General features: G+C 40.5%; 1 protein-coding gene across 1 annotated transcript in view; it reads left to right on the forward strand.

The window, feature by feature from the left end:
* Positions 1–17,427, forward strand: part of syt14a (synaptotagmin XIVa) — a gene marked incomplete at its 3' end in the record, with an annotated part of 123,734 nt that overhangs the window by 104,169 nt on the left and 2,138 nt on the right. The window contains exon 7 of the mRNA XM_084182550.1: positions 8,741–8,797. Coding sequence (XP_084038676.1) covers positions 8,741–8,797 — 57 coding nt within the window. The remainder of the gene's footprint in view (positions 1–8,740; positions 8,798–17,427) is intronic.

The raw sequence follows: 17,427 nt of genomic DNA on the forward strand, positions 1-17,427 counted from the left end.
TTGTCATCAGCAGTATACGTTGAATTGTATAAACAACTCAGATTTTAGCTGCCATGTATAATGAAATAAAACTAAAGTCAGAAGCCTAGGCTTTAAGGAACCAAATTATTAGGATAATTATTATATTTATCTCAAGGATACACTCTTTTTTAAGTGATATTCTGATCTTGGATTTCAATTATTTTCTACAACTTCCATGGTTGGTTTAATTGACTTTTCCCTTTACCTGCCCCTAATTGAAAAAAAAAATTAACTTCTGAGTCCGTATACAACAATATTATTAGCAACGCGTATGAGGATCTGACTTTTTCAGCCATCTGTTCGAGGGGTGCAAAATCCACTTGTCACTTACAGTTGAAGTAGGAAGTTTACATACACCTTAGCCAAGAATAGAAATATAAAAATAGAAAATGTGTGGGCAGAACTGAAAAAGCGTGTGCGAGCAAGGAGACCTACAAACCTGACTCAGTTACACCAGCTCTGTCAAGAGGAATGTGCCAAAATTCACCCAATTTATTGTGGGAAGCTTGTGGAAGGCAACACGAAACGTTTGACCCAAGTTAAACAATTTAAAGGCAATGCTACCAATTACCAATTGAGTGTATGTAAAATTCTGACCCACTGGGAATGTGATGAAAGAAATAAAAGCTGAAATAAATAATTCTCTCTACTATTATTCTGACATTTCACATTCTTAAAATAAAGTGGTGATCTTAACTGACCTAAGACAGGGAATTTTCACTAGGATTAAATGTCAGGAATTGTGGAAAAACTGAGTTGAAATGTATTTAGCTAAGGTGTATGTAAACTTCCGACTTCAACTGTATTTCTAGCCTAAACTGATTGATTTTGGGGGGGATTATTGTATTATGCTAATTAGATTTCCGCGAGGGCGCAGACATCGACCTTAAGGGGTTAGAAGCACCTGCTACTCACCTGTGTTCCCTATAAACGTTATTTCTCATTGAAAAATATTTGAACCTACACACTGAAGAAGGCCTAATCTTCTGTGTATGCTATCCTGATGCAGTAAAAATAATACAAAATTGAAAAATTAAGTAAGCTGTATACCACGTCTTTTTCAGTGACTCTTCATTACCATCTTTTACTTATCTGGATTCATTGCTTTTTCTCTCTAACCTGACTTTTGAGAGAGCACGATGGTCATCTTTTGATTTGTAACAAAGAAAACTGCTGTCTTATATTACTGTATATTTTTTTCAACTATTGGCTTTCAAACTACATTATGTGGAAAAATCTAGAACATTTAAACAATTTGAAAGCATGATAAGAGAACAAGTATTTGATACACTGCCGATTTTGCAGGTTTTCCTACTTACAAAGCATGTAGAGGTCTGTAATTTTTATCATAGGTACACTTCAACTGTGGGAGACGGAATCTAAAACAAAATTCCAGAAAATCACATTGTATGATTTTTAAGTAATTCATTTGCATTTTATTGCATGACATAAGTATTTGATCACCTACCAACCAGTAAGAATTCTGGCTCTGTTAGTTTTTCTTTAAGAAGCCCTCCTGTTCTCCACTCATTACCTGTATTAACTGCACCTGTTTGAACTCGTTACCTGTATAAAAGACACCTGTCCACACACTCAATCAAACAGACTCCAACCTCTCCACAATGGCCAAGACCAGAGAGCTGTGTAAGGACATCAGGGATAAAATTGTAGACCTGCACAAGGCTGGGATGGGCTACAGGACAATAGGCAAGCAGCTTGGTGAGAAGGCAACAACTGTTGGCGCAATTATTAGAAAATGGAAGAAGTTGAAGATGACGGTCAATCACCCTCAGTCTGGGGCTCCATGCAAGATCTCATCTCGTGGGGCATCAATGATCATGAGGAAGGTGAGGGATCAGCTCAGAACTACACGGCAGGACCTGGTCAATGACCTGAAGAGAGCTGGGACATCAGTCTCAAAGAAAACCATTAGTAACACACTACGCCGTCATGGATTAAAATACTGCAGCGCACGCAAGGTCCCCCTGCTCAAGCCAGCGCATGTCCAGGCCCATCTGAAGTTTGCCAATGACCATCTGGATGATCCAGAGGAGGAATAGGAGAAGGTCATGTGGTCTGATGAGACAAAAATAGAGCTTTTTGGTCTAAACTCCACTCGCCGTGTTTGGAGGAAGAAGAAGGATGAGTACAACCCCAAGAACACCATCCCAACCGTGAAGCATGGAGGTGGAAACATCATTCTTTGGGGATGCTTTTCTGCAAAGGGGACAGGACGACTGCACCGTATTGAGGGGAGGATGGATGGGGCCATGTATCGCGAGATCTTGGCCAACAACCTCCTTCCCTCAGTAAGAGCATTGAAGATGGGTCGTGGCTGGGTCTTCCAGCATGACAACGACCCGAAACACACAGCCAGGGCAACTAAGGAGAAGCATCTCAAGGTCCTGGAGTGGCCTAGCCAGTCTCCAGACCTGAACCCAATAGAAAATCTTTGGAGGGAGCTGAAAGTCTGTATTGCCCAGCGACAGCCCCGAAACCTGAAGGATGGAGGAGTGGGCCAAAATCCCTGCTGCAGTGTGTGCAAACCTGGTCAAGACCTACAGGAAACGTATGATATCTGTAATTGCAAACAAAGGTTTCTGTACCAAATATTAAGTTCTGCTTTTCTGATGTATCAAATACTTATGTCATGCAATAAAATGCAAATTAATTACTTAAAAATCATTCAATGTGATTTTCTGGATATTTGTTTTAGATTCTGTCTCTCACAGTTGAAGTGTACCTATGATAAAAAATACAGATCTCTACATGCTTTGTAAGTAGGAAAACCTGCAAAATCGGCAGTGTATCAAATACTTGTTCTCCCCACTGTAATAGAGCTTCATGACAAACTTACTGTACATAACAACCTTTTTTTTTACAGTGCAAATAACTATTTCTGTGTGCTATAGTCAATTATTTATGTAAATAATATTGGTCTATCTGTTTAAACCTGTAACATTCATCTGTATGCAGATGATATGGTTATGTATGCCATTTCCCCAACTGTTGACCAAGTTATTTAAGAGCTGCAAACTGACTTTGTTGCCATACAGAAAGCCCTTGTTGCCTTAACACTTGTACCTAATGCGGGCAAACTAAATATATGTTGTTCTCTTATTCAGGCAAAAATGTATCCGATGGACTACACATTTATTCATTGGATGGTTCTTGCATGGATCGAGTTCCCGCCTAAAAATATATTGGCCCGGTTTCCCGATAGCGATGGAATTTAGGCTTAGAGTGTTTTAACGATGCATCTTTCCTACAACGGCCGAAGATGTAACATGCATTTCCCAGAACAACACGCAGAGAGAACGTTCGCTAAGTGCGTTGTTGAGACGTGTCGATACTGATAAGAACGAAAGAAAGACAGGGCTGCTCTCTGATCAGTGTTCTCCCTTTCCAATCTTAACTTAACATTAGACTTATTCCACAATACTGCCGACGGATCAGCTCCTGGCTACAATCACCTATGGCTACAAATATTGAGGCGGCTAATTCTAATGCATGTCCTGTAATAAATAAATCAATATGTGGCATCATTGCGTACATTACACATAATTAAATATATTGAGACAAAAATGTGACAAATAGCTAAATAAAACTCAATGGATTAATTAACATTAAATTGATTTCAATATCATTCAAATACACTGAGTAAACCAAACATTAGGAACACCTTCCTAATATTGAGTTAAAAATCCTTCTTTAACCTGTCTCCTCCCCTTCTACACTCATTGAAGTGGATTTAGCAAGTGACATCAACAAGGGATCAAAGCTTTCGCCTGGATTCACCTGGCTACATACAGTGCATTCGGAAAGTATTCAGACCCCTTGACTTTTTCCACATTTTGTTACATTACAGCCTTATTCTAAAATTGATTAAATAGTTTTTTTCCTCATCAATCTACACACAATAACCCATAATGACAAAGCAAAAACAGGTATTTACATTAAAAAAAACTGAAATATTGCATTTACATAAGTATTCATACCCTTTACTCAGTAATTGGCAGCGAATACAGCCTGGAGTCTTCTTGGGTATGGCGCTACAAGCTTGGAACACCTGTATTTGGGGAGTTTCTCCCATTCTTCTCTGCAGTTCCTCTAAAGCTCTGTCAGGTTGGATGGGGAGCGACGCTGCACAGCTACACTACCGGTCAAAAGTTACACATGCAGAGATCTTACGTTCACCAACACCACATCTCACAAAGCCACGGCGGTTGGAACCAAAAATCTCCATTTTGCACTCCAGACCAAATGACACATTTCCACCGGTCTAATGTCCATTGCTCGTGTTTCTTGGCCCAAGCAAGTATCTTCTTCTTATTTGTGTCCTTTAGTAGTGGTTTCTTTGCAGCAATTCGACCATGAAGGTTTGATTCACACAGTCTCCTCTGAACAGTTGATGTTGAGATGTGTCTGTTACTTGAACTCTGTGAAGCATTTATTTGGGCTGCAATTTCTGAGGCTGGTAACTCTAATGAACTTATCCTCTGCAGCAGAGGTAACTCTGGGTCTTCCATTCCTGTGGCAGTCCTCATGAGAGCCAGTTTCATCATGGCGCTTGATGGTTTTTGCGACTGCACTTGAAGAAACTTTCAAAGTTCTTGACATTTTCTGAATTGACTGTCCTTCATGTTTTAAAGTAATGATGGACTGTCGTTTCTCTTTGCTTATTTGAGCTGTTCTTGCCATAAGTTGGACTTGGTCTTTTACCAAATAGGGCTATCTTCTGTGACCGGTAGTGTATTTTCAGGTCTCTCCAGAGATGTTTGATCGGGTTCAAGTCTGGGCTCTGGCTGGGCCAATCAAGGACATTCAGAGAATTGTCCTGAAGCCACTCCTGCGTTGTCTTGGCTGTGTGCTTAGGGTCGTTGTCCTGTTGGGAGGTGAACCTTCGCCCCATTCTGAAGTCCTTAGTACTCTGGAGCAGGATTTCATCAAAGATCTCTCTGTACTTTGCTCCGTTCATCTTTCCCTCGATCCTGACTGGTCTCCCAGTCCCTGCCACTGAAAGACACCTCCACAGCATGATGCTTCCACCACCATGCTTCACCGTAGGGATGGTGCCATGTTTCCATCAGACGTGACGCTTGGCATACAGGCCAAAGAGTTCAATCTTGGTTTCATCAGACCAGAGAATCTTGTTTCTCATGGTCTGAGAGTCCTTTAGGTGCCTTTTGGCAAACTCCAAGCAGGCTGTCATGTGCCTTTTACTAAAGAGTGGCTTCCGTCTGGCCACTCTACCATAAAGGCCTGATTGGTGGAGTGTTGCAGAGATGGTTGTCCTTCTGGAAGGTTCTCTCATCTCCACACAGGAACTCTGGAGCTCTGTCAGAGTGACCATCGGGTTCTTCGTCACCAACATGACCAAGGCCCTTCTCCCCCGATTGCTCAGTTTGGCCGGGCGGCCAGCTCTAGTAAGAGTCTTGGTGGTTCGAAACTTCTTCCATTTAAGAATGATGGAGGACACTGTGTTCTTGGGGACCTTCAATGCTGCAATTTTTTGGTACTCTTCCCCAGATCTGTGCCTCGACACACTCCTGTGTCGGAGCTCTACAGATAATTCCTTCGACCTAATGGCTTGGTTTTTGTACTGACATGCACTGCCAACTGTGGGACCTTATATAAACAGGTGTGTGCCTTTCCAAATCATGTCCAATCAATTGATTTTACCACAGGTGGACTCCAATCAAGTTGTAGAAACATCTCAAGGATGATCAATAGAAACAGTATGCACCTGAGCTCAATTTCGAGTCTCATAGCAAATGGTCTGAATAATTATGTAAATAAGGTATTACTGTTTTTTATTTGTAATACATTTGCAAAAATTCTAAAAACCTGTTTTTGCTTTGTCATAATTGGTTATTGTGTGTAGATTGATGAGGATTTTTATTTATTTAATCCATTTTAGCAAAAGGCTGTAACGTAACAAAATGTGGAAGAAGTCAAGGGATCTGAATACTTTCTGAATGCACTGTACACTGAGTATACAAAACATTAAGGACACCTACTATTTGTCATGGAAAGAGCAGGTGTCCTTAATGTTTTGTATATTCAGTTTATGTATTTATCTTTTAATACAGTCATCTCGGTTTTCATTTGAATCGTCTTCACTTTTTTTGCAATGAAATGGCAAGTTTGTAGCTAGGTTTCCAAATATTCTAAAATCTTTATAAACAAAATATGCACATTGTCCCACCGGTGGTGTGTTTCCACCAAACAAACCTGTTGCAGATCAAAATCAGTGCGTGATGAGGTAGTGCACACAAAATGTACTTTTTCCCCTACGTTTTAATGTACCGAATAAAAATCTAAAGTTCAATGTGTTTCCATCGCATTTTCAACTCTACCGATAGTTTTGTCACAAGAATTGTTGCGTTAAATAGCAAATGTGCCTCCTCTGGTCTTGGCATGTGCACTAGCCAACAGCTCGCAGATTTTTTATATGGGATGACTTTCCTCGCATAAAAACTGTGGATGGAAATGTGGTTACTGTCACATTCGTTCTGAAGTTATCAGCGGTCACAGAAAGACAAACATCTTGATTTTGTGTTTAGCTGAGATCTTGTGTGTAAAGGAAGGGCAAAAACGCATCTAACGACTTACTTAGCTGTTGTAAGAGTGGTCTGAGACGGTCGTTAAATAACGTGCTTTTCAAGAGCAACGATGGTGTGGACACTATATAAATAATTCCTACTGAATACGTGGTGTACTTAACTGCAGTATAGTATTATTACTATTCATGGGAGCATGGTTATTATGGACATTGGTGTTGACCGTGACCTTTACCCTTCTGTGATGTCATCACCCAGAGTTGGCACAGCATTGACGGGACTCTACCTCATGTTGAGTTGGGGATATCACTCTCCTGTTTTCTACCGTCTGTACAAGGCTGTAGCCCTTTATTTTGTCGTTTGCAAGTAAAGGCAATGAACATTGAAACGTGTGTGGATAATCCTTGTAAAGTTACCGCAGATGGTTTTGGGAAACAGATCAAAGATTTAACGATGCTCCTACGAAGGTTCTAACGATGAACGTAGCCTTAAGATGCTTTTGGGAAATCAGGCCCAGGGCATTTGGATGTTTAAAAAAACATACGGATTTAAAGTGGGCTTTTTTTTAATGGGATCATGCCTCTCCCTTAACACCAGGAAGCAGATTGTACAGCCAACCTTCCTGCCTGTTCTCAACTATGGTGACACCATCTATCAGAATGCAGCAGCCCCACTACTCTAAAACCCTTAGAAGAAGTGACAGGTTTACAGGTTTAGTAGTCCTTGCATCCTGTATCAGAAGGTCAACTGGACCTCACTAAAGTCCTGTCGATCACTTCATGAATCCCTTTTAGTTTACAAAGCTCTGCTGCACAAGCTTCCAGCATACCTTACCTCACTTTTAAGGTATACAAATATGAGGCACCAAACTCGTTCACAGGGTTGGTTAACTCTTGCAGTCCCACTAGTCTCCACGGAGGTAGGATCTTTATATCTTGATTCCCTGGTGCCTCTAGGGCAGTTTAGGACTCTGGTGATGAATGTGTTAAATGAGAGCTGTAATTGTTTTGATTGAGTATAAAAATGTGTCTATTGTTGAAATTGTGGTGCTGAATTTGTAAATTGTTGTTTTATTTGTATTTGTATTTTATTTATTTTATTGGAAAAATCATTTTATATTATTGAATTGTTGTCTTCAGGGCACAATTGTAAATGAGACCCTGGTCTCAATGGGTTCCACTGAATAAATAAAGGTTAAATAAAAATGTAAAAATGCAGTTGATTCCCACTATCGGTAAATTTTCGTACAGCGCGTCTCTTAGTGTGCCGTGAATTCTACTAGATAAAAAGGCAAAATTAGTAAGACATTCTGGCATTTAAAGCATACAACATTTTTGAAATTGTACATAATATAAAGCTTTCTATTTTTGCATACCCACAATGCCTACTATTTAGAACGCAAGTACGGGTATTCGGACACTACCAATATCCCTGCCTTCGCAGAGATTGCATTCAGGGTAAACGCTGTAAATGTCGGTTCAATAGAAAATTACCTTTTTAAAAGTTGCATTGTCGACAACCCACGATGAGATTAAATCCCGGTCTTAATCTTGATAAATTCAAATTATCAACAACAATCAATGTTGATGTTGCACAATATTTAGCGTTTTTGAAGAACAAACTGGATCAGTTATAGTTATTTTTGATTCATGTCAAAAAGGTAATGAACTCTTGAGTTAGACAATATTATTACGTACATCTCAGGTTAGTGTGTCTTCGGTCGCATCCATCAAATTCCTTGCAGGATCATGTCATCGAGGGACCCCCCCCCCCCCCTCCACCCCCGAAAAGGGACATTTCCTAATGTTTTATTATTATGCCACAATTTAACATATTTCCTTAATGTACCTCTTTAATTTCAGGAAGTTATGAAATATGTAGGCCATATAAAGTTGTCTGAACACTACCTTGCTGCAAACTGTCCTCCTGTTTTTACCCCCTTTACCCTTCATCTCCCTTCCAACTCCCCAAAATGACCAGAGGCTCCAGCAAGTTTGTGTGATACTGATGACTTTCTGACCCTGTTTCTCTCTCCTGCTGTTGTTTGTGTTCCCTCTTTCTCTCTCTTTGTTTTGTCTGCTCCTGAACTCTCTCACCCCAACTATTGACATCTTGGTCCATTGTTTCTCTTACTGCTTCCCAACCCTTGTTGTCAGATGGGCTGTTCTGTTGTCTAAAACACTTGATAGGTGGCCAGGTTTATATTATCAGAGGTGAGTCTCTCTGGCTAGCAGACTGAGGTGTCTGCCAGCTCCCTACTATCAGTGTTGGACACTGTCTATCTGTGTGTCTGTCTTTCTTTCTTTCTTTCTTTCTTTCTTTCGTTTTCTCTCTCTCTCTCTCTCTCTCTCTCTCTCTCTCGCTCTCTCGCTCTCTCGCTCTCTCTCGCTCTCTCTCGCTCTCTCTCTGCACTGACATCTAAGTAGACTAGAAAGTCGCAATGTATTCTCATGGATGCAGGTTGTCAGACTGCCGATGAAAGATATATTTTAATACAATTTCAATGTACAATGTTTAGTAATGAAATGTGAGTTGAATTTTTTCTTTATTTGACAGTGGCACATCTAAGATGAGAAAACCTACAAAATGTACCAAAAAACCTAAAGCTCACCATTATAATAAATGTCACTCAACCACAAACCATAAAGATCACTGACTAGGACCAGATATAGGCCATACTTGGCCTTAATTTGTTAACCTTATCATACTGCATATGACGCGGCAGGTAGCCTAGCGGGTAGGAGCGTTGGGCCAGTAACTGAAAAGGCGCTGGTTCGAATCCCCGAGCCGACTAGTTGAAGAATCTGTCAATGTGCCTAATTGCTCCTGTATGTCGCTCTGGATAAGAGCGTCTACTAAATGACTAAAATGTAAAAATGACTCATCCATGAAGAACATTGGGTAGCACTTTATAATAACTCCACGTAATAAAGCATTTATTATGCATTAATAAATAGTTTATTAATAATTTATTAATCATTACTCTATTGATAAGATTTAATTTAGGTCCTTATAAACTATTTACTAATCATTAGTTAAGTGTTGTTGCATGGCCTCATCTAAAGTGTGGGCTATTTATACTTTATAAATACTTCATAAATGTTTTGTGTGACCAGTGCAACGGGGGTGGTTTGAGTAAAAAAAAAAAATTCGGGGGGGGGGGGGGGGGATTCATTTTGGTTAACAAAACACTCCAGACCACTCTTGAACGTCTAAAACTAGATATCAAGTATGTAGAAATGATAATGGACCTACAGTGGGGAGAACAAGTATTTGATACACTGCCGTTTTTGCAGGTTTTCCACTTACAAAGCATGTAGAGGTCTGTAATTTTTATCATAGGTACACTTCAACTGTGAGAGATGGAATCCAGAAAATCACATTGTATGATTTTTAAGTAATTCATTTGCATTTTATTGCATGACATAAGTATTTGATCACCTACCAACCAGTAAGAATTCCGGCTCTCACAGACCTGTTAGTTTTTCTTTAAGAAGCCCTCCTGTTCTCCACTCATTACCTGTATTAACTGCACCTGTTTGAACGTGTTACCTGTATAAAAGACACCTGTCCACACACTCAATCAAACAGACTCCAACCTCTCCACAATGGCCAAGACCAGAGAGCTGTGTAAGGACATCACGGATAAAATTGTAGACCTGCACAAGGCTGGGATGGGCTACAGGACAATAGGCAAGCAGCTTGGTGAATTGTGAGCTTGAGAAGGCAACAACTGTTGGCGCAATTATTAGAAAATGGAAGAAGTTCAAGATGACGGTCAATCACCCTCGGTCTGGGGCTCCATGCAAGATCTCACCTCGTGGGGCATCAATGATCATGAGGAAGGTGAGGGATCAGCCCAGAACTACAAGGCAGGACCTGGTCAATGAGCTGAAGAGAGCTGGGACCACAGTCTCAAAGAAAGCCATTAGTAACACACTACGCCGTCATGGATTAAAATCCTGCAGTGCACGCAAGGTCCCCCTGCTCAAGCCAGCGCATGTCCAGGCCCGTCTGAAGTTTGCCAATGACCATCTGGATGATCTAGAGGAGGAATGGGAGAAGTTCATGTGGTCTGATGAGACAAAAATAGAGCTTTTTGGTCTAAACTCCACTCGCCGTGTTTGGAGGAAGAAGAAGGATGAGTACAACCCCAAGAACACCATCCCAACCGTGAAGCATGGAGATGGAAACATCATTCTTTGGGGATGCTTTTCTGCAAAGGGGACAGGACGACTGCACCGTATTGAGGGGAGGATGGATGGGGCCATGTATCACGAGATCTTGGCCAACAACCTCCTTCCCTCAGTAAGAGCATTGAAGATGGGTCATGGCTGGGTCTTCCAGCATGACAACGACCCGAAACACACAGCCAGGGCAACAAAGGAGTGGCTCCGTAAGAAGCATCTCAAGGTCCTGGAGTGGCCTAGCCAGTCTCCAGACCTGAACCCAATAGAAAATCTTTGGAGGGAGCTGAAAGTCCGTATTACAGCCCCGAAACCTGAAGGATCTGGAGAAGTTCTGTATGGAGGAGTGGGCCAAAATCCCTGCTGCAGTGTGTGCAAACCTGGTCAAGACCTACAGGAAACGTATGATCTCTGTAATTGCAAACAAAGGTTTCTGTACCAAATATTAAGTTCTGCTTTTCTGATGTATCAAATACATGCAAATTAATTACTTATATATCATACAATGTGATTTTCTGGATTATTGTTTTAGATTCCGTCTCTCACAGTTGAAGTGTACCTATGATAAAAATGACAGACCTCTACATGCTTTGTAAGTAGGAAAACCTGCAAAATCGGCAGTGTATCAAATACTTGTTCTCCCCACTGTATATGTTTTCAAATAACTGCCCTTTTTTCTGGGCCACAAATTGCTTTTGACCAACAAATTGGTCCCAATAAAAGTATGTACGGCCCTCCTCTGAATTTGGAAATCCCAATGTAGCCCTCGAGCCAAAATCATTGTCCACCCCTGGCCTAGAACATATCACTGGTAAAATAATAAGCACACAACACTGGATGTTAAAATAAATATATCAACAGTTTTATTCACAAAAACAGTTGTGGACTTGAGGAAGAGTTGTAATGTGAATGTTTTGCTAATGTTATCAACATTGCGAACACGAACTACAGTAAAACTTCAATTAATAGCCCGGGCGTTTATTTGAGACTGGCATCTATTTCCTTAATGCACACAGCTTTTGCTAATGTGCATAGTTAATTGTTTAATTCCAGCATTCACTTCCAACATTTTTATAAACGTCTTATTGCTTGCACTAATGTGTTATCATTTACACACTGTGTCACATTTCTTTTGTATTAGTATGCCTGTATTTAAAACAACTTTTCCTTGACAGAATAATTATTATCTTCTTTGACAATGCATTTTCGGCAGTTCTTTTGCCACTAGAGGGCTGGCTATCGGCCGATTTCTGGGTGTCTGCACTCCCGAAGTTGACTGATTTTTGTGCTTGCCAGTCAGCTAGCAGTTCTCAGCTGTTAGCAGCCAATGGCTAGCAGTTTCTTACTGGCAATAAAAACGGATGATCGCCATAATTTTTTTGAGGCATTACTGACTTATTTAATGCAACAAATCAAATATTAAACCTCGTAAACAATTCATTGTAATTCATGGTAACATCATAAACAATTAACTTACACCTGGCGTTTATTTGCTGAAATGTGTGTCGTTGCCCGGCTATTAATAGGGACATTGAAGTTTTACAGTAATCATAAAATAGGGAGCTGGGCGGACTGGCCAGTTGTTCTCTAGTGGACTTCTATCCCTTCATTACTACTGATATGTGATTGAGGTAGATATGTTACATGTATGATTTTCAGGTAGAAATCTGACCTGCAGAACCTTTAAATGCTCCCAGTGCTTCAGTCTTTTATTTTTTACACAAGGCTTTGTTTGGCGGCACCTTTACTGGGCCTTTAAAGGTAGTAACTCTTTAAACGTAATGGGATAGCGCAGTGAAATGATGTATTCAGATATTTGTTTCCTTACTTCGTAAGCAGTCTATGGACTATTCTTAATCATGGACCTAGAACTTAATCATGCACCTCACCAAATGACACAATATTTTACTTTAGGGTTAACTGAGATTACACTGCTCACGGTAGTGACTGCAATCCACACTTTGGTTTTGGTAGAAAAGTCACTGCGAAGAAACGCTTATGTTACCATTTTTGGTCACTCAAAACACTTATAAAGTATGTATAACGTATAAACAGCCCACACTTAAGATGAGGCCACACAAAAATACTTAAAAGGTTGAGTAAATTAGAATTTTGTCCCCAAATGTACCAACATTTCAATTTTTTACGGTGCCTTGCAAAAGTATTCAGACCCCTTGTAGGTGGTGGGCGGTAGCAAGCTATCTGCTTTAGTTGGCAAAATACTTACTATTATGTTCGCTAGTTGGACAGGCAAACGCCGTAGAGTACTAAACTGTGAACCAATCAAAACTCTGTACTATCCATGGTACTATCTCTGCTGATCACGTCTGCCAATCACATTATCTGTATCTAAGGTACGAGATGCTGACATCTCGGATAGCTCTCCGTCCGACAAATTGCCATCAGGTAAAGTATTTTTTATATATTTGTAATCTAACTATTTAGTTATAGAAACGCGATACCATCAATGCAAGCTGTAAAATGACTCCCAACGTAGAACACAGCAACCTTAGTAATGTAGCTTGCTAGTTAGCTAGCTAGTTACAACAAGTAGAACTGTTGCTAGTTAGCAGGATCAGATAGCTAAAATGTTAGCTAGTGATAAAGCTATCAGTTTATTCCAAGTAATATTTAAGACTACACAAATCTATAGGATAAGTAGTGTAAATCTAATACAGTCATCTAGGCAGGACCCACTAATTTCATTCATACTGACAAATACAAAACGACACATTATTATCCCTGTCAATAGTTAGTCAGGGGATTGCAGAACACCCTGCATCAGACTGTCAGGATGTTCAATTTCTATCTCACAAACTACATTCCTTTTCTGTGATGATTTATTTGATTCACACTATGTTGGATCATTGCTGCGGGGACTTGTTCCATTCAGCCACAAGAGCATAAGTGAGGTTGGGCACTGATGTTGGGTGATTAGGCCTGGCTCGCAGTCAGCGTTCCAATTCATCCCAAAAGTGTTCGATGGGGTTGAGGTCAGGGCTCTGTGCAGGCCAGTCAAGTTCTTCCAACAGATCTTGACAAACCATTTCTGTATGGGCCTCACTTTGTGCACAGTGGCATTGTCATGCTGAAACAGGGGGCCTTCCCCAAACTGTTGCCACAAAGTTGGAAGCACAGAATCATCTAGAATGTCTTTGTATGCTGTAGCATTAAGATTTCCCTTCACTGGAATTAAGGTCCGAGCCCGAAACATAAAAAAACAGCCCCAGACCATTATTCCTCCTCCACCAAATTTTACAGTTATCACTATGCATTGGGGCAGGTAGCGTTCCCATGCATCCGCTAAACCCAGATTCGTCCAGATGGTGAAGCGTGATTCATCACTCCAGAGAACGCGTTTCCACTGCTCCAGAGTCCAATGGCGGTGAGCTTTACACCACTCTAGCCGACGCGTGGCATTGCGCATTGGTGATCTTAGGCTAGTGTGCGGCTGCTTGGCCATGGAAAACTATTTCATGAAGCTCCCGACGAACAGTTCTTGTACTGACGTTGCTTCCAGAGGCAGTTTGGAACTCGGTAGTGAGTGTTGCAACCAAGGACAGATGGTAGAGTTCTCGTCTCTGGACCACACAAGCTTTAGATTGCATTCTGCTAAGGCACTTCTCTCTTTCTACATCATTCAGCTACATTGGGGACCAAGGTGGTATCCTTCCGATACGCCTATGGGGCCTGAGCACACAAATGCTCCTGGAGAGAAGGGGAAATAATGAAGCATGCGTTGATGACAGTTCTACAGTCTCTTCACATTCTCTCAACCAGCTTCACCTGGAATGCTTTTCCAACAGTCTTGAAGGAGTTCCCACATATGCTGAGCACTTGTTGGCTGCTTTTCCTTCACTCTGCTGTCCGACTCATCCCAAACCATCTCAATTGGGTTGAGGTCGGGGGATTGTGGAGAATAGGTCATCTGATGCAGCACTCCATCACTCTCCTTCTTGGTAAAATAGCCCTTACACAGCCGGGATGTGTGTTGGGTCATTGTCCTGTTGAAAAACAAATGATAGTCCCACTAAGCCCAAACCAGATGGGATGGCGTATCTCTGCAGAATGCTGTGGTAGCCATGCTGGTTAAGTGTGCCTTGAATTTTAAATAAATCACAGACAGTGTCACCAGCAAAGCACCTCCACACCATAACACCTCCTCCTCCATGGTATACGGTGGGAACTACACATGCGGAGATCATCCGTTCACCCACACCGCGTCTCACAAAGACACAGCGGTTGGAACCAAACATCTCCAATTTGGTCTAATGTCCATTGCTCGCGAGTTTTGGCCCAAGCAGGTCTCTTCTTCTTATTGGTGTCCTTTAGTAGTGGTTTCTTTGCAGCAATTCGACCATGAAGGCCTGATTCACACAGTCCACTCTGAACAGTTGATGTTGAGATGTGACTTGAACTCTGTGAAGCATTTATTTGGGCTGCTATTTCTGAGGCTTGTAACTTCAATGAACTTATCCTCTGCAGCAGAGGTAACTCTGGGTCTTCCATTCCTGTGGCAGTCCTCATGAGAGCCAGTGTCATCATAGCGCTTGATGGTTTTTGCGACTGCACTTGAAGAAACGTTCAAAGTTCTTGAAATGTTCCGTATTGACTGACCTTCATGTCTTAAAGTAATGATGGTCTGTCGTTTCTCTTTGCTGATTTGAGCTGTTCTTGCCATAATATGGACTTATAGGGTTATCTTCTGTATACCACCCCTACCTTGTCACAACACAAGTGATTGGCTCAAATGCATTAAGAAGGAAGTAAATTCCACAAATTAACTTTTAACAAGGCACACTTGTTAATTGAAATACATTCCAGTTGACTACCTCATGAAGCTGGTTGAGAGAATGCCAAGAGTGTGCAAAGTTGTCATCAAGGCAATGGGTGGCTTTTTTGGTTACTACATGATTCCATATGTCTTATTTCATAGTTTTGATGTCGTCACTATTATTCTGCAATATAGAAAAAAGTAAAAATAAAGAAAAACCCTGGAATGAGTAGGCGTGTCCAAACTTTTGACTGGTGCTGTATATTAAATATCTTATGAATTATCTTATGAATCGTTATTAAATACTTTAAACATTGTTTATTTATGTGTGAATAACTACGTTACTAGCATTTACAAATGTGGGAGTAATGTTAAAAAAATTATGAGTACATTATTTACTAATCCATTATAAATGCTTTATTATGTGGAGTTATTATAAAGTGCTACCAAACATTGCTAATTCAGAGCTTTGAACAGTATATGTGTCAGTGAGTGTGTGTATCTTTTTCACCTCCACCCCAGCCCTGATTATTCTCATGTATGTATTTCCCCGTCCAGCCCTGAGCCTTGCTCCCTGCTTCTTTTCATTGTATGTTGGGTTGTGGGAATCATGATTGCTTGCTTCTCCATATTAGGAGTCATTCAGGCCAACTTTTTGCTTTTGTTGACTTGTGTGCTTTTGTAATGGGATATGCTAGTGACTGTTTGTGCCATTCAATAAACAATGCAGTATTTTGGCGCATTTTCTACAGTGGGGTCCGGAATTATTGACACCCTTGATAAAGATGTGCAATAATGACTGTATAAAATAAATAATTTAAATACAGAGCTATATTGTATGCTCCAAAAATTGGGAAATTATATTATTTTATACAAATATAATTACTCAGATTAAAATATTTCCGTTAATAAGACTTATACATTAATGTGGATGCTACCATGATTATGGATAATACTGAATTAACTGTGAATATAGATGAGTGAGAAAGCTACAGAGGGTCAAAGATCATACCCCCAAGACATGCTAAACACTCACCATTACCAATAACAGAGGAGGTTAGCATGTCTTGGGGGTAGGATCTTTGACCCACTGTAGCTTTCTCACTCATCATTATTTACGATTCATTCAGGATTATTCCTGGTAGCAGCCACATTAATGTAGAAGTGTTTAGAAACATATTCTTATCTTATTTACAATAAAAGTGATTCCAAGATGACACAATACATTATTTAACAATTGTTGAATGTTTAGTCATTTAGCGGACGCTGCTTACAGTAGTGAGTACATACATTTTCATACTTTATTTCATACGATGATTATTATTATTATCAAATAATAATAATATATACTGAACAAAAATATAAACGCAACATGCAACAATTTCAAAGATTTTACTGAGTTACAGTTCATATAAGGAAATCAGTCAATTCAAATAAACTCATTAGGCCCTAATCTATGGATTTTACATGACTGGGAATACAGATATGGATCTGTTAGTCACAGATACCTTAAATAAAAGGTGGCGGCGTGGATCAGAACACCAGTCAGTATCTGGTGTGATCACCATTTGCCTAATGCAGCACGACACATCTCCTTTGCATAGAGTTGATCAGGCTGTTGATTGTGGCCTGTGAAATGTTGTCCCACTCCTCTTCAATGGCTGTGTGAAGTTGCTGGATATTGACAGGAACTGGAACGCGCTGTCATACACGTCGATCCAGAGCTACCCACACATGCTCAATGGGTGACATGTCTGGTGAGTATGCAGGCCATGGAAGAACTGGGAGATTTTCAGCTTCCAGGAATTGTGTACAGATCCTTGTGACATGGGGCTGTGCATTTTCATGCTGAAACATGAGGTGATGGCAGTGGATGAATGGT

The sequence above is a fragment of the Coregonus lavaretus genome (assembly GCF_964263955.1).
Source record: "Coregonus lavaretus genome assembly, chromosome: 18".
NCBI classification, from domain to species: domain Eukaryota; kingdom Metazoa; phylum Chordata; class Actinopteri; order Salmoniformes; family Salmonidae; genus Coregonus; species Coregonus lavaretus.